We start from the raw sequence: 23878 nt of genomic DNA, 5'->3' as shown, positions 1-23878 counted from the left end.
TTAAGGTGCCCATAAGTCCAGCTTCTACTATTAACTTATTGATAACTACTCACATTGTTGACATAATGCCTGGGAGGAAATGAATGGACTCATATCTTAGCTTTAAAAACCCAAATCTATAAGGTGATAACAAATGTTAATGCTTATGTCTGGAGATTCAGTTTTTAGAAAGGGAATATCCTACTTTTGTTCCCTCAGTTTTCCAGCTAGTACAAAAAGCAAGTCAGAGCTTAACAACACTAAGAATATCCACATTTTCCTTTGAAAAATATTCATTTTTCTTTTCTTCTGTGTGAAACAGAAGAATGGAACAGTAGTTTTGACTGTAAAGGCAAGAGAGCAATGGAGTCATCCTACTTTTTAATACTGATGTGGATCTAAGGTCTTTATATTCCTGATATATTTACTTATATTCATGATATATCATTCTTACCAAGGAATAAAACTGGGCTAATGTCATTGTTTCATAAATATATAATATCCTGACTTTTCAAGGGCTATTAGAATAGTGTACTAGAGTCACCATATCAGTCTAGCTGCTATGTAGATCCAATAGTTACAGTTGACCAAATTCAGCTGCAGGCAATGCAAGAAACTGCCAGGTTATCTACTCATAGCCTACATGCAAGTCATTTCTAGAAAAAGCTTAAAGTAAGAATAATTAATCTTAATATATGTTAAAAGATCTCCTCTACCTATGGATATAGTGCAACACAAGGGGAATCATATCTCTCATCTATTTCCTGTGGCCAACAGGGGGTATGGAAATAAGAAATGCATCAAAGAAAGGAAAAGAATCAGAGGTGCTTTTAGATGAGATTTAATCTTGTTTAATTCTACTATTTGTGCTTAACATTCAATGACACTTTCTCAAATCATCCTGGGCATCCCTCTTTCTAAGTATGTAGTTTGGAACTTGGCACTCCCAGGCTGCTGAGCATAAGAGGAGTGGTTTAGTGGGCAATAACATAATTAATTCATAACATTCCCCATGACTTCATAATGTAATAAATTATATAGAGTAAATATTTCAATCTACTAAATCTGTTTCACATTTCTTGCAATTGGAGGTGACATGTCAGATCCTAGTGAAAACCCTTATGTTGTTCCCGGATGCTTTCCTTTTTTTTCAGTATTGATGTTTGAAGGGGTAATTACTTTAGACCTTTGAAACCAGGTTTCTCTTCAAATCATTTCTTTGAGAGTCAAAACCATCTAAATTCTATAATTTACGACAGATAGATAGATAGATAGATAGATAGATAGATGGATGGATGGATGGATGCATAGATAGACAGATGATAGATAGATAGATAGATAGACAGATAGATAGATAGATAGATAGATAGATAGATAGATAGATAGATGATAGATGGATGGATAGAGAGATATGGATTATGCAACTGTAGTATAAAATTTATATTTTTATAGAGTTTAATTAGAAAAGATCATTTTTCTTTTCACTGTCAATAATATAACTATGCAAAGGATGAAATGGGAAAATTCTCTCAAAAATTTGATCAGGGTCATATTTTCTGAGCCAAAATCACTTAACAAACAATGAGATGTCCATTGCAACAGCAGGCCTCATTTCTTCAGAAAGCCTCCTCCCTTTACAAGCATATCTGTATTCTTAGAAAACATCTGTTTTGTTTGAAACTGCAAATATTAATTTCTTTCTTAACTACTATATATCCATGTGACAAAATGTAAATCAACCACCTCTCTTTAAAGCTATGAGGAAACCAACTAATTCATCTAATTCACACACCCAGAACATAAATTCCTTTAGTTACATAAACAAATTTCTAAAAATTCAAGTAAGTATGAAGTACTTGGAAACCTAAGGGCTGTCTGAGGGAAAATAGTGCAAATGGAAAAAGACTGAATTTAATGATGTTAAATAACTTCGCATGGCTTCAACACTTCATATGTGTAACATTGTAGAATAGGGAGGGAAGGGGATAAAATAAAGGGAATAAATTCACAGAAAGAGAGAGATAAAGGCAGAGACAGAGAGACACAGAGAGATATGAAGAGAGACAGAGAGAGGCACAGACAGAGAAACAGAGACAGAGAGAAAAATACAGAAAGAGAGAGAGAGAGGGAGGGAGGGAGGGAGAAAGTCAGAGGGTCAGAGATAGAAAGGAAGGGAGACAAGAATGTGAGAGACCAAGAAAGGAATAGACATGACAGAAGAAAAGAAAGGAACACCAATTGGAGGGAGCAGAGAAGGAGGAGAAGGAAGTAAAGAAAAAGAAAGAGAGGTAGAGGAGGGAAAGAGTCACTCAGATATTTTATAACTAGGAAAATTCTCTTTTAGCTATCTTCAAAAAAATACTCTGATCCCTAAGCTAAAAAACCTCTAATAATTAAAAGCCTATTTTAAAAAGAAAGAGAAACAAAAATATTATAGAATCCCTGAAAATCCCTGAAAAATCCCTGAAAAAAAAAAAGCTCTAGGGGGTCCTATGAAATCCTAAGATGAATTATGATACTTCTGTCATTGCCAATGACACTCTTCTCCCTAATACTCTCTCTTCTCTTTTGGTTCTTCTTCTATCAATTCTTACTGCTCCAGTTTTATCTTCTTTAATTCAATCTTCATCTGGGTTGCACCCTTTAATCATAGGTGTTCCCTAAGGCTCTGTCCTTCTCTTATTCCTCTATACAATTCCTTTCGGCAATCTCATTCACTTTCCTGGATTCAAGGATCATATCTATAGGGATGCTTCTCAGATAGACTTTGTCCAGTCCTAATCTCTCCTGACCCCTAGCTTCAAATTGTCAACTGCCTATTAGACATTTTGAACTTGCTGGCTAATAGACATACATCTTAAACTCAATGTGCCCAAAACAATTTGTGATCATTTTTCCCACACCCTACATTCTTCCAAGCTTCCTTCCCCCTCACTGTTGAGGACATCGTCATCCTCCCAAGTTTCCAGGCTTAGAACCTACATGGCATCTTTGACTCCACACTCTTTCTCACTTTCACATTGACGACTCCTGTAAATTCCACCTTCCCCACATCTCTTGTACATGTTGCCTTTTCCCCTCTGATACTGCCACCACCCTAGTTCAATGTTTCATCAACTTATGCCTAGAGTATTCCAATAGCCTTCCAGTTGATCTCCCTGCCTCCAGCTTCTCCCTACTCCAGTCCATCCTCCATTTTGATTGCTATCAAAACACAAAAATGACTGATCATTTCACACCATCCCCTTGCTTAAAGAACTTCAATTCCCTATTATCTTCAGCATCAAATATAAAATCCTTTGTTTGACTTTTAGTCCTTCATAACCTGGGTTCCCCCTACCTTTGCAGTCTTTCTATATTTAAATCCCTCCCCTCCACCTACTATATGAGCCAGTGGAACAGGGCTCATTTCTGTTCTTCATACAAGACATTCCATCTCTGCACTCTGGGTTTTTTTCACTGACTGTCCCCCATTCTTAAAATGGTTTTCCCCCATCTCTACCTCAACTTCCATGGCTTCCTTCAGGTCTCAGGTAAAAGTCTACCTCCTATAAGAAGACTTTCTAATCTCCTTTAATACTACTGCTTTCCCTTTGAGATTACTTCCCATTTAACCTTTGTCTATCCTGTATGTACACAGTCTTTTGCACAGTCCATTAGAATGGGAGCTCCTTGTGAGCAGGGACTATACTTTTGCCGGTCTTTGAATCCCCATAATGACTGGCACATAAAAGTACTGGAAGAAAAATGCTTGTTTACTGAAAAAAATGAATATATTTTCCCTAGAGCATAATAACTCATGCTTTGCTCCATTGACATAAAGTTACTCCCCAAATCTTCCATAAACTGCACCAGAGTTGGTTCTGAATTTTCCATCTCTTCTGTACCAAATTAAATCATTCAAGATATGAGATGTAGATGTCACAGTAATTATTTTTGGTGTATCATAGCGTAGAATATTTGCTTTCAGAAAAAAAGACAGAATTCATGAAGTATCTTTTCATGTATATGTATATAATAATTATGAGTTCATATTCACTGTTTCTGTTTCATTTCAAATTGTACCTTGCAATTCGGCTCACTTGATATGCAGACAGGTCTAAGTCATATTTTATTAAAAATTAAACTTCAGCCACTTGAAATTTTAGTTGTTTTTCTTTTTTAAGCCAGAAAATAATATTTGAACTACCACTCTCATGTTAGCAAAATAAATAATGAATTCTTTGGTTGTGTTTGTGTGTGTGCACACACGTCTTTTCCCCAAAAGAGTCCAAAAGTCACACTGTATTTAGAGTGTGATTTTGCACTTAGATTATTTTTTCAAATGTTTTACTCTTAAAGTTGAAGCTTCATCCAAATCTGCTAACCTCAAGTGAAATAAATCTGTGAAACATCCCCAGTCTGTATGTTGTACTGATGGCCTTGTGCATGTCTGGGTTGGATTCAAGGCTCCCTTTCAGTAGAGATTTGGGATTGCTTCACTGGCCAATCAGCCTAATAATGTCCAAGCCCTCTGGGAGACAGATTTGGATGAATTCCTTCCCGTCATAAACCAGCCTTGAATCCAAATGTTGCAACAAATGTGCTCCAGCCAAAACCCATCCATTACACTCACCTTGGAGCTGGCGGCCCTTGTACAAATCCTTTGTTTTGGTTGGGTGAGCCCTGGCTGTGTTATCACATTTCGGCTGCTCGTACCTACAAGAGGGGAGAAGTAGGGGGGGAAGAAGCAAGAAAAAAAAACATAGCCAGTTTAGAGTTTGAAATATGTCTCATTCTAGGCCTCACATGGTCACACTTAAAGTGTATACTTCTTTGGCTCTTGGCACTTGCTGTGACACTTGGTTCTCATGTTACAATGCCCATGATTTATTACCAGGATTCTTTGGAGAAAACTTAATTGTGGTAAGCCTGTTGAACCCAGGGAGTAAGAAGAAGCCGTACACTGTCTACTGCTGTTGGCCATACTTTGAAATCCAGTGTCTCACACAAGATTGTATTTGGCTCTCTCTTCCTTCAATCTGATACCTCATTCTAACTGGCAAAAGTATAGCAATGAATGGTGTGACTCCGTGAGTGGAAATGTAAGAAATAAAAGATGTGATGAGGATGGTGTCCTTCCAGCCACTCTGCATGTACCAATAGTTATTTGCTTATTGTTTCTCTCATTAGAATGTGAACTCCTTTGAGAACAGGGATTTTGATTATGCCTCTCTTTGTATCTCCAGCACTTAGCCCTGACACACAGTAAGCACTTAATAAACCCTTTTTTTGACTGACTGATTGGTGGGTAGGACAAAAAGAGGTCTACAGTTTCAGAGAGAAACTTGAATTCTTGTTGTTAGAGAAAGACACAACTCCCAGGCTTGTAGTCATCAGGGAAGACATGATGGGATGGAAAAGGGCTTGGATACCTTACAGATTTCTGACCATGAGGACCTATTAAGAATTACTATAAGGTTTCTATGGTACTGGTTGCTATTATGCTATTAGAGCAGGTATTAGAAGCACAGTCTTCCATACATCAGCTTTGAGGTGCTAAACCCCTTCTATTGACTTGATAATTAGGTTCTATTTTCTTTAGATACCGTTTGTTTCCCTTTATTCATAGCTCACTAGGTTATAGCTATGATAACTCATAATGTGACTATATTAGCTGGGATGCTGAGATGGTTGACTTTCTATTGAGACAGAGATTTCTGATCTTACCTTTCTGTCTCATTGTCCTGTTTCAATTACATTGGTCACATGTATAGTACATCTGGGATTTTATTTTCTCCATTGGGGACCATCTTAAGTTTATCCTTTACAACACAGAAAAGGAAAATAATCTTTTCTCTTAAGTGATTGTCTTTAATTATTCTCCTTCTTATGTCCCCATGAGAGTTCTGGCCAATTCTGCAGGGGACTCATTCTGTGGATTGTGATGTAATGAGTGCAATTTACTCACTGTCTCCCTTCCCTTCACACCCTGAATGGCCTCTTTGATACCAGAAAACATAACATCCATTGACTTACTCCAACTTTGTGAGTAATAATTTAATATGCCTTTTGGAAATGTTGGTTTTGAAATTAAAGAGTCTCTGACACACTCAAGCAAACATCTAAGCTATCAAATTTTAATCAAAAGCCCATTAACTTATATCCTTTTGAAATCTGGTAGTATCCAATACTTTAAGACAGAGAAACATATCTATGATGTGAAAACTGTGTGTATAAATGCACCTCTTACCAGGGTGCCTCCTGATCCGATTAGAATACAAGGAACAGAGAAAAATAGAAAGCTCACCAAGAAGTTATTTAAAAACAAGTCAGTCACTAAAGGTGATACTAAGTTTCTACCTCTTCTTACCCATATTTAATTCACTGAGAGCCCTAGATATTCTTAAAGCTGAAAAGCTCAATTAGAGGCAAGAAGGAGAGGCAAGAAAGGAGGCAGGCTAAGTATCAGTTGGGGGCAGATTAGATATCCATATTGGACCTCACTCCTTCTGTCCAGCTGTGAGATTTAGACTTGCTTCACAATGAACAAGCCAAGAAATGTGAGCTACAAAAGGACAGGAGGTTGCCTTTACCATCGACAGATGACTAATTAATGAGGTGGAACGATGCCTAGAAAGCACTAATGATGGAATTCCCATTGGAGGCCAAATCACTCCAGTACTTTGAAAAAGCATCTTCTCACAAGCCCACATCAAAGAAAAGTACCGCAGCATCATGTGCTATTACATAGCTCTGAAAAATTAAAGCACTGATATCAAGTGGGTATGAGGATGCCATTGGGGCTCATGGGTGTCCATTACTTTTAATATTTGGATGGTTGATAGGAAGCAGGGTCATAATAATCTCTATCTGTGTATTGTGAATGTCTTAAAATGGAAGGGGGTTGGAACTTAGCCATCCCTTCATAATACTCTTGGTACTTTTCCAACTATAGTGACAAGTAAAACTTATGAATAAACTGTTAATAGTGATGTTATGTTAAATTGTGTCTCAGAACTGCCTACTTAAAATACCGGGATCTCACCTTTGGTTAAAAAATTATCATGGAATTGCCATAACCCAATGTGGTACCTGTCCCCAAAAATACAGTTCATGGCTATTTGACCCACAGAATAGAAACTCAAAATTCAACTCTCCTCTGCCGACTTCATTCCTTGCTGTTTATTTTACCCTATTTGTACATGACAAAGTGAAAATTTCTGGATTGTCCAGTTGCCCATCAGATACCATGCTTTCTGCCAAGGTACAATGTAATTTCATGCTTAGGAGACTATGCACACACCTCAAGGGAGAAAGGCACCCTATGGAATCAGGAATAGAAGCTGCTTTGATCAGGTTAGAATGGTTGAGATTCTGATAGCTGATGGATGAACTCTTCCATCAGCCAAGAAAAGAGTGAATAAGTTCTACACGCTAATGTAGTACCTGGCAACCAGCCTGGTCCTTGATGAATCTGATATCCCACTTCAACGATTTTTCCTTTTTGTCAATTAGTATGCAAGGCTGAAACTTTCTTCTCTAAGTTCCACTCTCTAATCCAGAAAAGAGTAGGATTACACAGGAACCTGCCTCTTGCCTTAAAATGGTGTGGAAAAGAAAATGACTTGTCTGATTTTCACAAGTAATCAATAAACATTTGTTAAGCACCTACTATGCACAAGATATTGTGCTAAGCACATAAAGACAAGCAGACTGGTAGGTGCTAGAGCTACTCCCTTGGCTTTTCAGTGACCATTCCACCTGGACATTTCCAGCTGAAAAGGATGTTATGATGTACTGTCTGCCTCAAAAAATTTTTTTTATTCTTCATTTCTCTAGCGTTTGACATATATCGCAGGAGATATTTTTCAAGTCATTGTGTAGTAGAAAGAATGCTCTAAAGTCAGAGGGTCTGAGTTTAAATTTCAGCTTTTTTGCTTACTACCTGTGTGAGCTTGACCAAATCACAATCTCTCTGCCTTTGCTTCTTCCATATGAGGAAGTAGGACTAGGTAACTTCTCTAAACTTCCTCTCAACTCTAAATTCTGCCTTCTTGAGTTTCCTATCTCCTTTTATGGAAGAAGAAAAAAAGACAACTAGCTTTCACATTCTTAAAGTATCTTACTGATATCCTTGTTTGGTTTTGAATTCTTTCCTTTGAATCAATTTATTAAGCACTTGCTATGTCCCCAGAATTGAGCTAGGTATTTTTATCCAAAGACAAGTATGCCATTGCCCCTGTCCTCAAGGCAGTTATATTCTAGAGAAAAGAAGACATGTCCACAGATAAGTAAATCCAAAATACATGGAAAGCTACATAAGGTATTTTCCAAATAAAGAAAACACAAATAACTGGGTGTAGGAAAAATCAGTAGGGAGGGCAGAAATGGTCAGTCAATAACCAAAAGCTAAATCAAGAAGATGAGATGTCTTTATAAAGTTACTTTGTTTCCCCCAAGAATTTAAGTATTCATTTTGAAACTGGGAGAATACAGAGTCAGAGGATGGCTGGAAAAAAGAGGGCAGATGGAAAAGAAAGCCAAGAGAGAATTTACAACTGATTAAAGCTGGTTAGGTGCCATTCCTGATTGAAGGAAACTATTAAAGTGAAAAAGATCCCAGCAATAGATAACATAGGAGACCAAGAAAACTGGGCTCGATGCCAGATGGCAAAGTGATGGGCAGCAGTCAAATCAAAGGAGTCTGATTTTGGACAAAAAAGACTAAGGAACAACAGCTTGAATCTAGACACTCATGGAGTAAATCTGATAAATCAAATGTCCTCTCTCGGTTGACAAACGGAGAATTGGGAGATGTTTCCTGAGCTGGCGGGAGGATGGTCCATATATCTCTGGTGCTTTTTCTACCCCCTCCAACCTGGATATGGTATACATAGAATTAAAAAAAAAAACTTAGACTACGAGAAAGAGGTTCTTTTGTGATGAGATTATAAATGCTGATCTCATGATTTCAGAGTCAGTCTCATGGCAGAGCTTGTGAATTCCCATTGACTGAGGCTGACAATCTGTCAATGACACTTTATCTCTGCTATAGCATGTGAGTTTGGATTCTGATCCTGCAGCTGGTCCAGTCTCAAGTATATGAAATCATTACTGCCCATTAAATACATAGGAAACACACCATGTTTAACAATATAGAAATATTGTTTCCTGGGGAAGAAAGGTTTCTTAGAAAACTATTCCCCCATACACATTATTACACAAGGATAGAAAAAACAACAAAAACAAAAAAAATCTCATACCCAACCCTTGAAAAGACTGATGTTGCACTGCAATGATTTAAAGCTAGCTTCCATGATGCCTCTGCAGAAACCAAACTTCAGTAGCTGGCCTAAATAGCTTCTTTTGGAATCTGATATTTGCCCAGCCTGCATGCATTCTACACTCTTCAGGGTTCTCTGTCATCTATCCAGCTTAGCCAAAATGAGTACACTTCTATTACTAACATACTTAAAAGGATATTTTATTTCTCTATTATTTCCAAGGCAGTGGTTCCATGGAGACAGCTATGAAATGGGCTGAAGAGTTAGTCAAGATAGCAGACTCTTTGGGGCTGATCGGTATAAAACATTATCAGCTGGCTATCCGTACTGCTGACTTCTAGGAATCTGGCCTGACTTGCTTCCAGCTCCAACCTCCTAAGTATCATATTTAAATACTTGGAGGATCTGGGATTTCATCAATGTGGGTATGTCTATTTACAACCCCTATCCCCTTGCTAACTCTAGCCCTTTGGTAGTTATCTTCATGGGGTCCTCAGGCCAAAAATACTAATCCCCTATCCACTAACCATCAGTCCTCAGATGAAAGAAGTATGGCCTATTAATGAGAGGTTTTTCAGTTTATTAGGGCCAGTCAGAGCTTCTACTCTGTTATGATAACTTTTGAGTAAGGTCTTTTCCAAGCCACAATGAGGCATCTGGGCAGGACCTCAGTTGGGGCAACACATACAAATAAATGGAAAGATATAATAGAAAATGTCATAAGACTGCTGTTTAAGATAGTAAGCATGTAGTTGTACATATAATTCTGGATACATGTGTAAACTGACTTCATCTATGAAAGATCAAGAAGAATGATGTATTCATGGACCACATATGTGTAAAAAAAATTTACTGACCTTTGAACTTAGGTAACACCATAGAGAGCATGCTTATCAGATTCACAATGACATAAAGCTGGAGGGATCATTAACACACTGACTGACAGTCCTAAGATTTAGAAGGATTTTGTAATACAAGAACACTGAGCCAAAACTATCAACATGAAATTCAGTAGGGATAAATGTAAATCCTTACATTTTAGTGGTTTTCATGCTTGGTTTGAGTCAACAGTGAGTCTTAAGAAGGCAGTTAAGGAAGCTAATGCTATCTTAAGCTGTTTTATAAGAACTGGGATTGTTTAACCTGGAAAAAGGAAGAATTAGGAAGGACATGATAGGTATCTTCAAGTAACTGAAACACGACAGTATGGAAGGGGTATTAGAATTGCTCTTTTTGGACAGTTAATAGCAATAAGTGGAAATGAGGAAGAAGCAGATTTATGGTTGATTTAAGAACCCTCCCCCAAATGTCCCTGTTTTTCTAGAGGGAGTGGCCATTCTACCAGTCACTCAGGTTTACAATCTCTCAGTCATTCTCATTTCCTCACTCTCTCTTTCTCTACATACTCAGTCAGTTGCTGAGCCACTCTACTTCCATCACCTCCCTCACATAAGCTCCGTCCTCTCCACTCATGTTGCCAGCATCCTAGTTCAGTCCCTCATCACCTCCTGCCTGGATTATTGCAGTAATATTCCAATTGATATTCCTATCTTAAGTCTCTCCTCAGCCAAATCTACCCTCACACAGCTACTCAAATCATGGCTCCATCTATTATCTTAGAAAGTTACCTGGATACCAAGAGGTTAAGGGCTTTGCCTAGGATTATAATCAGTATGTGCTTTACATCTATGAGACATTAAGAAGAGTGATGCATTCATGGAGCTGCTATCTGCAAAGGCCACTTCACTTAACCTTGCTTATCAGATTTGTATCAGTTATACTTTGACCTGTGACTCAAACTCAGATCTCCCTGACTCCAAGGTCAACTCTCTATCCATCATGCTATAGAAAGGCTATACAATTCATCTATTACTATTAATAAGTGGTACTTTTATTTTATAACTGTTTGAAAAAAATATTTAAGATCACAATCTTTTACCTTGTGGATGTACCAGGAATGGGACGCCCTGTGTCTACTAGGACACACCAACAATATCCTGTGGAAGGGTGACACTGCACAGGTTTGTAGAGACCACCATGAGCACACTCAGGAATAACCACATTGTCATTCTTGGGCTGTTTTGCTTCTTCTAATGCAGACTGATGTTCTTGATCACATGATGATGCTGAAGTAAACAAGAAAAGAGACACAGGGTTAACCTCATTGGCAGGTAAACAGTTGGGGTACATGTCCACGGTAAGGAAGAAGATAATATGAAAGACTGACATGACTTCAAGTTCAGAAAAGAACTTGAACTTATGGTCCACAAGCAAAATATGACTGCCATTTATTTGTTTTATCAACAAACACATATTAAGTATTTTCTCTGTGAATGGTAACATGCTAGGTATTAGCATTCCAATGGCCATAGACCAGATCCAATGCATGTCAATGATACGTGCAATGGAGTCCTGGCCATGGTTTGTAATTTGACCACAAAATGCAATGAAATTCTTGTTTCACTCACTTTGTATATAGAGTAAAGATCTAACCAATATAAAAGCTGGAGCTAAAATGCTACTTTGTGCTAGCAATTCCCACCTTGGCATGTATAACCTATGATACCAATAATTCTGCTACTGAACTTTGAACAATACTCTACTTGCCTATCACAGGCCATTCCAAGAACTGACCACAGTGGCATGAATGAAGGTCTTATTAGAAGTTAACATGCATGGGTTGCGATCCCTGCTCTGCAGTTAATTAACTTGGTGACCTTGGTCAAGTCACTAAAATTCTGTAGACTTCAGTTTTCTTACCAACAAAATTTTAAAAATGGGTTAGACAATATTGGAGAAGTCTTTCATTTTAAAGCCCATTTATGACTGGGCACTTATCCACAGAAGGTCTTCCATAGCTAAAAGATTGCCAACTAACCTTAGTTCCAGGATGGAATAAAACATTTTTGATGCATATTATGTATGTAGAATTTTTAAATTACAGAATTCATTCAATATGAAAGGAAAAAAATAATAGGAAAGCCCAATAAATAAACCTCAATTTGCAATATTTTGGGCCTCAATATTTTCTGTGGAAGTTTAGAGTAATAGGGAAGCTTTGTTCCTACCATATTATTAAAATATACTTTAAAAACCTCATACAACAGGTTACCATTTCATATATAATTCTCTTTTCTGTTTTTATACATTAATTTTTTATGTTTTGATATTTGTTGTAAACATAAAAATAAAACTTAAGTAACCTGTGAAGTAAAATGCATTCTATGAATTTCTTTATCTTTTTTTTGGGAGGGACTCAATCCATAGAATCAATTCATTCTTTGGATCTAGGATGCCCTATCTATACCTCATATTAATCTTCTTTATGTATGCTCTGTTTCAGTCAACATATTTCCCTCAGTAAATCATTCCCATCAGCCATTTTCTATGACAGGAATGAATTCTCTACTCATTTTAGTCTTTAGAGAATCCTGATCCACTTTCAAAGCTCCACTCAGGTGCTTCCTCTTCCATGAGACTTCCATTAGCTCTCTGCTTTGTCTCCATGCCTCCCACCTTGCTATATTTTTCTGGGTACCCCTTCTCTAGCAAAATATAAGCACATTGAGGGCAGGAACTATTTCATTTTTGTCTTTATGTCACCAGTGCTTAATTCAGTGTTTAGCATGTACTAGGTGCTTAACAAATGTCTATTCAGTTGAATTATATGTATGAGACACACAGGGGAGAGGGTCTTCCCTCAAATTTTTTATTCTATGATTCATTCAGTATATGCCCAGATGAAACCAATTGTACCCTCTGTGCTGCCTGCATTACTGCTCTTGTTTAGGCAATACTATTATTAGTATTCTTATTAATATTGTTAAGGGACCTTTGAATTGAACTCTTCCAAGTTTTTTTCAAATATTTCAAGGTTTTTCAAGTATTACAAAAGTGTTAGTAAATCATGATCATTGGTGCTGAGGATCTGACATTGGAATGTAGACCATAGATCACAGAAGATTAGAGATGGAAGGAATCTTAGAAATCATGTAGTCCATTTTGGCATTTGACATATGAGGAAGTTGAGGTCAGAGAGGTGAAGTAACTTGCCTAAAGTCACAAGAGTAATAAATAGCAGAGTTGGAACTTGAGCCCACATCTATTAAATCAATCAACAAGCCTTTATTAAGCACTTTCTATGTGCCAGGTACTATCCTAGATGCTGGGTATACAAAGAAAAAAATCTTTCTCTAACCTCTAACATTATGTTAGAGAAGACTGCATACCCATATATATATATATATATATATATATATATATATATATATATATATATATATATATATATATATATACACACACATATTTATAAAATAGATACAAGGTGATTTTGTTTGTTGGGGAGGGATAGGGTATAAGCAGCTTAGAGGACTAGGAGACCTTGAGCTAAGTCTTGAGAAAACCAGAAATTCTAAGGGGAGGAGGTAAGAGGTGAGGGCATTCCCCTCATGGAAACCAGCCATTGTAATAGCAGAGAAAGGAAATGGAAAGTACCTCCCAAGCCTCTACTTTGAACATCCAGTAACCACAGGCATCACTGAATACATGAGTGTCACAGACACCTTCTTCAACTCAATGCTACTCTCTTCAATAAAAATGGAAGAGTATTAAAAAGGTAAACAGGAAAGAGAAATCATAAGGGACTTATTAAAGTTGAACTGTTTATATTCCTACATGGAACTCATGAGACCTTTCTCAGTATTAGGAAAGTTGGAGGGAATACAGACACACACAGACAGACACGGTACAGGATGAGTTGAATATGAAGGGATGATATCTAAAAAGTAAAATTTTAAGAGGTGAGAGTAATATATGGGGAAGAGAACAGGAGAGATAGAATGGGGTAAATTATCTCATAAAAGAGGCAAGAAAAAGCTTTTACAATGGAGTAGAAGACAGGGAAGGTGAGAGGGAAGTAGTGAAGCTTACTCTCCTCAGATTTGGCTTAAGGAAGGAATAATATACACAATTGGGTGTGGAAATCTATCATACCTTAACAAGAAAGTAGGGAGAAAAGGGATAAAAGAGCAGAGCATGATGGAAGGGAGGGCGAATGGCAGGAGGGAATAATAAGAAGCAAACACTTTTTAGGAGGGACAGGGTCAAAGGAGAGAAGAGAATAAACAGGGAGTGGGACAGGACGGAGGGAAATACAGTCTTTCATAGCATTACTACTATGGAAGTGTTTTGCATGACTGCACATGTATAATCTATATCGAACTTCTTACCTTCTCAATGAGGGTGAGCAAGGAGGGAGGAAGGGAGAGAATGTGGAACTCAATGTTTTAAAAACAAATGTTATATACAGCTGGGAAATAAGATATACAGGCAATGGCGTACAGAAATCTGTCTTGCCTTACAGGATAACAGAAGGGAAGCAGATAAGTGAAGAGGAGGACAGTGTTAGAAGGGAGGCCATATTGGGGAAAGCAGTAATCAGAATGCACAATGTCTTGGGGTGGGGAACGGGAGAGATGAGAAAATGTGGAACTCAAAATCTTGTGCAAATGAATGTTGAAAACTAAAAATAAATTAATAAAAAAGAGTATTACAAGGATAAATCTTTTCAATTTGAAAGTAGTGTCTTAAAGAGTAGGTTCCTTAAGTATAATGAATTATTCATATATTGGTGATTCATTATTAAACACAGAGACAGAATAATATATCCAGGGTAATTTCAGAAAATAAGATAAAAAACATCTTTGAAGTTGCAATGTAATTCAATGAAGAAAGCTATTTGACTTATAAAAGTCATTTTATATGGAGCTTTCCAGAAAAAAACCTGCGCTATATAAAACGAGGTAAACTACTTTTATTCATTTAATTTCTTTTTACGTTTATAGTTAGAGGATGCCATAGTAGAGTGAATAGAAAGCCATCATACTTGGGTGACCTTGGAAAAAATCACTGAATCTCTCAGTCCCATGGCAATTCCCTAAGATTATAAAATACAGGGGGAAATGACAATTGGTATTAATAGAAAGAGTTTCTTCATCTGAGTGTTCCCAGTATCAGTGAAGTCACAGGTTCTGTTCCTATCCTGTGTTTGTAGTTGGTTCACTTGGATGTATTACACTGGTAAAACTAACACTCCCACCACCCACCCCCACACCCGACTCCCCATACAGATAGATACCACATACAGACACTTAACAGAATAAGGGACAGACTTTGGAAGTCCCAAAAGTACAACCATAAAAGCAACATGTCCTGAGAAATGTCAAAGGAAGGCAACCTGAAAACTAAAAACCAGTCCTCTGTGATAACTGCCCAGAGTGCTCTGTAGCTCTTGAAATTCAGGTCTCCCATAGCTGCTACATTCCCCCCTGTCCAAGATAGGCTATATAATTATACAATCTCAGACCTTGGGTTATAAATGTCAGTTGAACTTACTCCTATTATTTAGTAAGTTTACCAGTTTAGTATTCAGTACGATGGTCAGGCACTGGCCAGGCTAAGCACTGGGTCTACAAAGAAAGGCAAAATATAATCCCAGCCCTAAGGAACTCACTTCTAACTGGGGAGAAAATGTGCAAACAATGAACAGGATATATACAAGATGAATGGGGAAAATCAGCAGAGGGAACAGCTTGAATTAAGGGAGAATCAGCACAGGTTCTTACACATGGTAGCATTCAGACTTTAAGAAAGTTATGGAAGGCAGAGAAGAAGACGCAGAGTATTCCACCCATGCACAGACAAAGAAAATGAAACCTGGGAAAATTAAATACCTTTACCAAGGCCACATGGTCACTTAATGACAGACATAAGATTTGAATTTTGTCTTTTAAATCCTAATGAGTTTTTTCACTAAATATTAGTTAAATTTCATTCAGAGATCTTTTAATTAGATTAGTTAATTAATTACATCAAGTTGCTTTATATCTAAAGTTCTTTCTTTTTGCATCTTTTCTTTTTTCCAAAAGTGACTATATTCTGCAGATTTTTCTTTTCCTCTTTTTTGCTTCTTTGTGTATCCCCAGAGATAAGAATAATGCTGGTCACAGATTAGGTGTTTAATAAATGTGTGTTGATTAACTGATTGATGTTGAGGGAAGTAAGATATAAGAAGCCTGGAAAAGTGGAGGTGGGGCAAGTTATGAAGGGCTTTAAAAGCCAAAAAGAATACTTTAGATTTCACCTTGTAAGTAACAGAGAGCCACTAGAATTTGCTGAATACAAGAAATATGGTCAGATCTTTTATGGAAGATCACTTATGGAATATGCAAATATAACCATTTTTCCAAGTTCTAAGCTATTTCCAATAATGAAAAAAGAGAAGGGAAGGGAAAACTGCATTTATTGCACAGTCCAACTCGTTTTCTTCAGAAATGTCACAAATTCCCTTTTGAAGGAAATGATTATCATTTTTCCTGCATGGTATGTGAACAACAGAACTGGGGCTTCTGAGATTCCAGATATTTAAAGGATCTATTCCTATCTATTGGCATTCAATATTAATAGTGTTGCTTTTATCATATATATCTTGAAAAAATACTTGAAAAAATCATATATATCTTGAAAAAATACTTGAAAAAATCATATATATCTTGAAAAAATACTTGAAAAAATCTTGAAAAAATTTCAGGTAGTACAAATGAGCTTTGAAAAAGACAATGATTTTGGCTTACAGGATTTCAGGAGGCAATATAATTTTAAAATATCTTATAATAGTTAATATATTATTAAATATTAAATTCATTGCTAAGGAGAACCTAAAACAAATCAGTCTCTTCTTCCAATCATCCTTATGATGATGATGATTCATTTTCAAGCTTAAGGACTACTGGAAAACACATTGCTGTGGTGTTCACTTGGTCCTTTCTCTGAAATCTGATAAGTGAAGTGATGTGATGATGTGATTACCTTCCCACAGAAATACATTTAAAGTGTACTGTCCAGAGACATACTGCATTTATACAACAGTTTTTGAGAGGCTTCTGAAATGTTCCTCCTCTGTTTCAGAATTTATAAAAAACAAAAGAGATGAAATGGGGCACACTGGATAAAAAGTTACCTTGGAAGGAGGAAGATTCGGGTTCAAGTCTCCCTTTGACTGTAAGTTCAGACAAATCACATAACTTGTCAGTCGCCCAGAAAACTTTCCAAGACTAGGAGCTTGGGAGGGAGATTCCTTACCAGGGGTGTACTGTACCATTAAAATAACAGGTGCAAACTCTTCCTCTCTTCCCCGTTCAAGCCAAAACAAACAAAAAAACAAACAAAAAAAAACCTTCTTTACATGAAGTAATGGTTATCTATGAAATTATAAGACTAAATAGAAGCATAGACAGCTCACTGGCACAGTGGATAGAGTTCTGGGCCTGGAGTCAGGAAGATTAATCTTCCTTAGTTCAAATCTGGTCTCAGATACTTACTAACTATGTGACTCTGGGCAAGTCACTTAACCCTGGTTGCCTCAGTATGCTCATCTCTAAAATGAAATGGCAAACCACTCCAGTATCTCTGCCAATAAAACCCCAAACAAGGTCACAGAGAGTCAGACATGACTGAAAAACAACTAAACAACAAAAATAGAAATATAGTAGGTGTTTGGTAATCATTTGTCATTCACTACAGACATTATCTAGCATTGCTTTAATTCTAATCTTAAAAACAGCTTTTTTCCCTCTGAATAGGATATGGCATAATTAAGATGACTAAACAATGAGAAACGATTTTTCTATTCCTCTCTGGCAATAGCTGTATATCTGATTAATAAAAGATTTTTTTTCCTTTATACATAGTCTCCTTAGCTTACAAAGCAAACAATCAATTAGAGAGATGCATAAAATGACTTACACAATGGAAATACAAATAAATATCTGAGCAACATTGAAGGTATTAGTTTTAGATGAGGAATCTCAAGTGTCAGGAGGATGTCTGAATGGATTTGTCCTATTGAAAACTGGAAATATATAACTAAAAAAATGACTGATAAGGTCTACAGGTATAGATTTGGGAGACAAATCACATACCAGCAGTATCTGAAAACCAGGTGGGATTTTTTAAAGCTTCCTGAGGAAATGAAGCTAGAAAGAAGGAAAAAACAGAAGATTCAAGGGCTAAGCCTTATTGATGGGAAGTACTGGTTTTTTTCTGGTAAGTTTGGACTAGACTCCTACTCAGATCTCCTTCCAACTCTTAAATTCTGTGATTCTCTGAAATTATTGTTCACATAGAAAGTAATCAAAAACCAAATGAATCTTAAAAATTCCAATCTGCACATTAATATAGTAATATTTTCTTCCAGTTACTTTCATGTATCATCATATCGATGATACATAAGAAGTTACTCTTTTGGCTATTATTTTCAATCACTTTCCCTATTCCAGTCTTATTTCTTTCCTGATCAGTTTAACAGGTCACATGTAGGCAATTTTACTTAAAAAAAACCCAAAAGCTATCTTGTCCTAATCTTATGTTTCATAGAAGACATTGAAGTGTAGTGGGAAGGGCACTAGGTTATGAGTAAGGAAGCAGTGATGCCAATTTGAGCTTTGTTTCTAACTAGAGGTCTGGCCTTGACAAAATGGCTTAACATTTTTGAGTCTGTTTCCCTCATTTGTCAGAAGTGGACAAGAAAGCTGAACAATCTGCCTTATAGAATAATTATCAGAATCTAATGAAATAATACATTTTGAAAGTATGAAACATCGGAGCTCTAGGAAAAGGTCCCTAGCATGTTGTTTGGAGCCTCTGGCAGTACTCAGGGAGGCCAAGGGTAAAATGTTGATAGTCCTTTGTCCTCCAAGAGGACCAATGATTTCAGGAAGGTGATGTCTTAACTTGAAAATGAATTGGATTTAAGTGAGGCAGATGTGTGCAAAGTCATCAGACACTCTCTCCCTCAGAGTCATCAGAGAACAGTAGTAGGATATAAGATGACTGGCAATGACCCAGAATGGAAAAGTGTCACAGAGTGAAAAGGCTGCAATAACTTGTAATTTGTATGTAATTTAGGACTGGCTAATCCTTGTGAACTTGCATGGAATGCATCATTATACTTAGGTGATGGAATTCTCCACATGAGAGAGGTTGGGGATTCTCCTTCTGGGAAAGTAATAATGATGTTTAATGGAAGAGCCCTGGAGAAAGTTAGGTGCATGCAAAGACATTCTATGACTGACTGAAGATTGCTAACTACACAGGAGACAGCATTTTTTTTTTTGAAAGACTGCAGCAGAGGCACTTCCAAATGGCCTTAGTCAATCTCAATTTCAAGCAATGCCACAGAGAGGATGTGACGTATTCTAACTTTGTGACTACTACATGGTGGGAGAAGGCAGGAGGTCTTCAGCTCAGCAGATGAGGCATCTCTCATAAGGAGTTGCCAACCCTATCTACAAGCAAAACCAGCTCTTCACATTGGTACATTAGATTTAAATATAATTTTTCTTTATCATCATAAATGGCTTCATTTTTCCCCCCCAATTGATTGTATTTTTTTCTAACCCATTATGTGTATCTTAGGCACATAAAGAACACAACAATTCAAAGTCGGATGCGTGCTAATGCAGTATGGACACACATATGATCCAGTATGATTCCAGCCTGGGTCATATGGTGTTCATTTATGTATCTGAATGTTAATGTTTATTCTTCTTACAATTGGCTCTCTTCAACTTTCTATATACTTTATCAGTGGCAGAATTATTTTTATGTGGCTCTCTTTTTAATTATACAACACATAGATAAGGAAATTAAAAATAACACAACAAAGAAAACAAATCCAAACAATTTAATAAATCAGACACCTCAATCTAGAATTTGATTTGTAGGAAACAGTTTGAAAAAATGACAACTGTATTTTAAACGAAATATAATTATTCACATATCCACGTTCAATAAAAGACTGAATTTGAGTTCATGGTATTCAGAAATCATTTTATATTTGAAGCTTGACTGTGAGGGGGCAAAAATGTACAAATCTACCCCAACATATGGTTTCAAGAATTTTACTATGCCAGGAAGAAAAAAAAGTGCTACAAACAATGCTAGCTATTAACCTCCAGAGGTTAATAATCTAGCCCAGAGTTTTTGCCATTCTATGTTTAACTGATCATTTCCATGACTAACAGCTTGCCATTTACAAGAAACAGGCATGATTGATTAATTGCTTTGACAGGGAATCTCCCTTTTTGCATAAGAAAATACATTAGTCAGAAGAAAGCAGTTAAAATGTTTCATATGGCAGATCCAGTTTTCACAGACAGAAAATACTGACCATTCCTATATGCACTGAAATATTCCTTCTCCAGACATTTGTTCTCCATAGCTTAACCATAATGTAATTGTATATGCACATATTATTTCTACATTGATACACAAGTTTTAGGACCCTTGCCTGGAAAGAAATAGTCAGACCACTTTCATCTGGGCAAATTGAAATAATTTCAGGTCTCAGTTCCTTGAATGGTTTCAATAACTACCTGTTTGTGAATGATTTACAAATCTGCCTCTTTGGCCCTGATCACTCACGCTCTCTTCCCTGTTAAATCATTAGCTGTCTGCAGGACAATTTCACTAGCATGTCCTGCCAACACCTCTCCAATATCTTTTGCATCTGTTCCTTTTTCTTTACTTATGGGATCACTACCCTAATCCAGGCCCTATTACCTCTTGCCTGTACGATAGTGGAAGCTGCCCAACTTGTCTTTCTACCATTAGCTTCTCTTAAATTTATCCCTCACATCTAGCCACCAAATTGATACTCCTAAATCACAAATTTGACCATGATCCAGAAACACCAGGAGCTTCATCTTGCCATTAGGACAAAAGATAAAATCCTCTGCTTGAATTTTAGAGCCCATCAAAATGTGGCTCCAGTCAGGTCTGAGTCCCTTTTGGTTTTGTCTTTGTGACCCTAGAACCTAGAATGTAGTAGCCACTTAAATGCTTCTTGAATGAATGAATGAACATGCTGAAAACTCAAATAGTAACTTCTTTCTTGTTTTGCATGACCAAATCTGCAAAGATCTTTCCAGTCTTACACCTTTCTCTTTCTCTCCTATGATTTAGGAAGTTAGGATTCTTTACTGTTTCTTTCCCTTGAAACTCCATCTCTGAACTGTGAAAGGTTTCCTAGGTTGTCCCTCAAGACTGGAATGCTCTCTACCCCCTAGAGACTTCTTCAAGTCTCTGAAAGGAGCTTTCCAGTCCTCCTTAATCCTAGCACCTTCCCTCCGAGATTATCTCCAGTTTATCCTGTCTATATCTTGTTTGCATATACTTGTCACCCCCATTAGACAACGAGCTCTCTAGAGCAGGGGATGGGTATTTTACCCCTCTTGTATCCCTAGTGCTTAGCACAATGCCTGGCACATAGGAAGTACAAAGTGAATAAATGTTAATTGAATGACTGACTGGCCTCAAATTTTGAGTATTAGCATCATCATTAATTCATGTCTCTCCTTTGTATTTTTATATCCAGTTTCACGTTCAGTATGTCCCAGTACCTTATTCTACCGCATGGGTTTTTGTGACTTCCTTGTTCCTATTGAGGGTGGGGGTCATGAAGGAAGATGAAAATGCACAGATGAAACATGAGATAATTGTTCTTTATAGATAATATCTGACCTGCAACTAGAAATTGAATCAACTAGTAGATCATTAGTTAATTAACTCAAATAGTAGACTGTTAGTTCCTTGATAGCAGAGACTTCTATTTTTGTCTTTATCTCTCCAGCACTTAACACAGTAATTTGCACATAGTAGGCACTTAATAATATGAAACCTCATTTACATTTTCACATCTTTTCTCATCCCTTGGGCAAAGAGATCAGTCTGACCTGACTACCTCAAAGAAATAATCATTTTAGGAATATATATATATATACCGTGATGATCTATTCTTACCTTGCTAATTTTATAGCTTTGGCTTTGCTTCCTTCAAGATTTTATCCCTTTTGTTCCAATTTCTGTTACTCAAAGTCATTTTGTCAACATTCCACCAGAACCATTCCAATCAGAATATTAACCTACTCAGAAAACTAGAGTCCTCTTTCTTTTTGGATCAAATATAACTTTCTCTCCTGGGGCTTCAAGATCCTTGGCCAATTTGCTTTCTTTAACTCACCAACATCACATTTTCTATAAACTTTCCTAATATTGAGCTAATGTGGATCTGTCCTGCTCATCCAACTGTGCTTCCTTTTCTAGTTATGAAATATTTCAGAAATGCTTCCTATAAAGCTCTCTAGACTTCTTAATTATAAAATAAGCTTTGACCATATGGTCTTTTAACACTAGGGAAGATTCTAGTTTCCGGTCCTTTTCTTGACTTAAAGACCAAGAAAACTTAGAGCTAGAAAAGGATTCTAGAAATAATTCAGTCCAGGATCCTTGCTATTCAAAGCCAGAGTTATTAGGAGACCTGTTCAAAGTCATACAACTTTATCAGAACTAAAGTCTCCGTTCTAATAACACAACATACCAGCTGGTCCACAACACCAATTCTTGGCCATATCCAAGCTATGCCACAGGGCACCTCTCTTTTGTCGAAAAATTCTTCAGAGCAACTGGAGAGCTGGTGTGGTAGGCCAAGACCCGGTTAGATGAAATGAAAACTCACCAATCAGAAACTAGAATTCAGGAATTCTGAAGGAGGAGGAAACCAGAATACCTTAGGGTCATCAAAGAACTTTATATTTACTCTCATATTTGATTGTTTCAATAACTTTGTGAAGTAGATGCTACTATTTTAACCATTTAATAGAGGCTCAAAAACTGAAGTTCAGAAATGTTAAGGGGCTTGTCTAGAGTCATACAATTAGCTAGGGTCCGAGATGGGATATGAACCTAGGTCTTCACAACTCCAAATTCAGTGCCCTCTCCACAATGCCAGCACTACCTTGATATATCTGAGATATAAGTGGGACTATTTAGAAGCCCTTTGACCTTGGGCATGATATATCATCATAATCATCACTTTCTTGAAGACTTTACACAATAAACACCAACCGTGTAACTAACAGGCTCCTTGGTGTGACAGAAGCTTGGCTCATATTCAATATTTTTCCTTCCTGATAAACTGCATACATCATGTGCAAATATGCATCTGTCTGCTTCCATTCTATCATGAGGGAGTGTTGGGGGCCGACTTTCTGTTATCCATGATTCCAATGAGTGGATTCTTTGTCATCTCATATTACAAGCCCTTGAATCATGAATGGACAAAAGTAAGCCCCCAAAGATTCCACATAATCTTCTAGGAGCAGGCAGAAAATATCTGTGCATGCTCTGTATAATCTGCCATAAGGAACAACTTGAAGAATTCTTCATGTCTCAATGACATATGAAAACAACAAGATCTAGAATTAAATATATATATATATATATATATAACCCCAGAATTAGAATAGGCTGGGTTTATGCTCTATCTCTGCTATATAGTGTGTGGTACTAGGCTAGTCACTTAATCTCTTAGTATCCTAGGCAATTCTTAATAAGTATAAATTGTATTAAAGGTGCTGCTCTGCATTGGAAGAGGAATTTTCACACTGGGAGCTCTGGACTTTGAAGGGCTCTTAGAACTGATCCAAATTTTACAATTGGAAGAGAAAAAACAGATATTTGAGGGGGAAAAGGAACTCATTTAATTTAAAGATGTCTGTGATCATTTTTATTAG

The 23878-nt window shown here is 36.9% G+C and overlaps 1 protein-coding gene across 8 annotated transcripts in view; it reads right to left on the bottom strand.

Annotated features, from left to right (window-relative positions):
- Nucleotides 1-23878, bottom strand: part of SMOC2 (SPARC related modular calcium binding 2) — a 251531-nt gene that overhangs the window by 57241 nt on the left and 170412 nt on the right. For all 8 annotated transcript variants that reach the window (XM_072643931.1, XM_072643932.1, XM_072643933.1 and 5 more), the window contains 2 exons: nucleotides 11185-11371; nucleotides 4595-4677 (listed from right to left, as the gene is read on the bottom strand). In XM_072643931.1, the coding sequence (XP_072500032.1) occupies nucleotides 4595-4677; nucleotides 11185-11371 (270 nt within the window). The remainder of the gene's footprint in view (nucleotides 1-4594; nucleotides 4678-11184; nucleotides 11372-23878) is intronic.

The sequence above is a fragment of the Notamacropus eugenii genome, chromosome 2 (assembly GCF_028372415.1).
Source record: "Notamacropus eugenii isolate mMacEug1 chromosome 2, mMacEug1.pri_v2, whole genome shotgun sequence".
NCBI classification, from domain to species: Eukaryota; Metazoa; Chordata; class Mammalia; order Diprotodontia; family Macropodidae; genus Notamacropus; species Notamacropus eugenii.
This window is presented reverse-complemented; position numbering and strand designations above follow the sequence as displayed.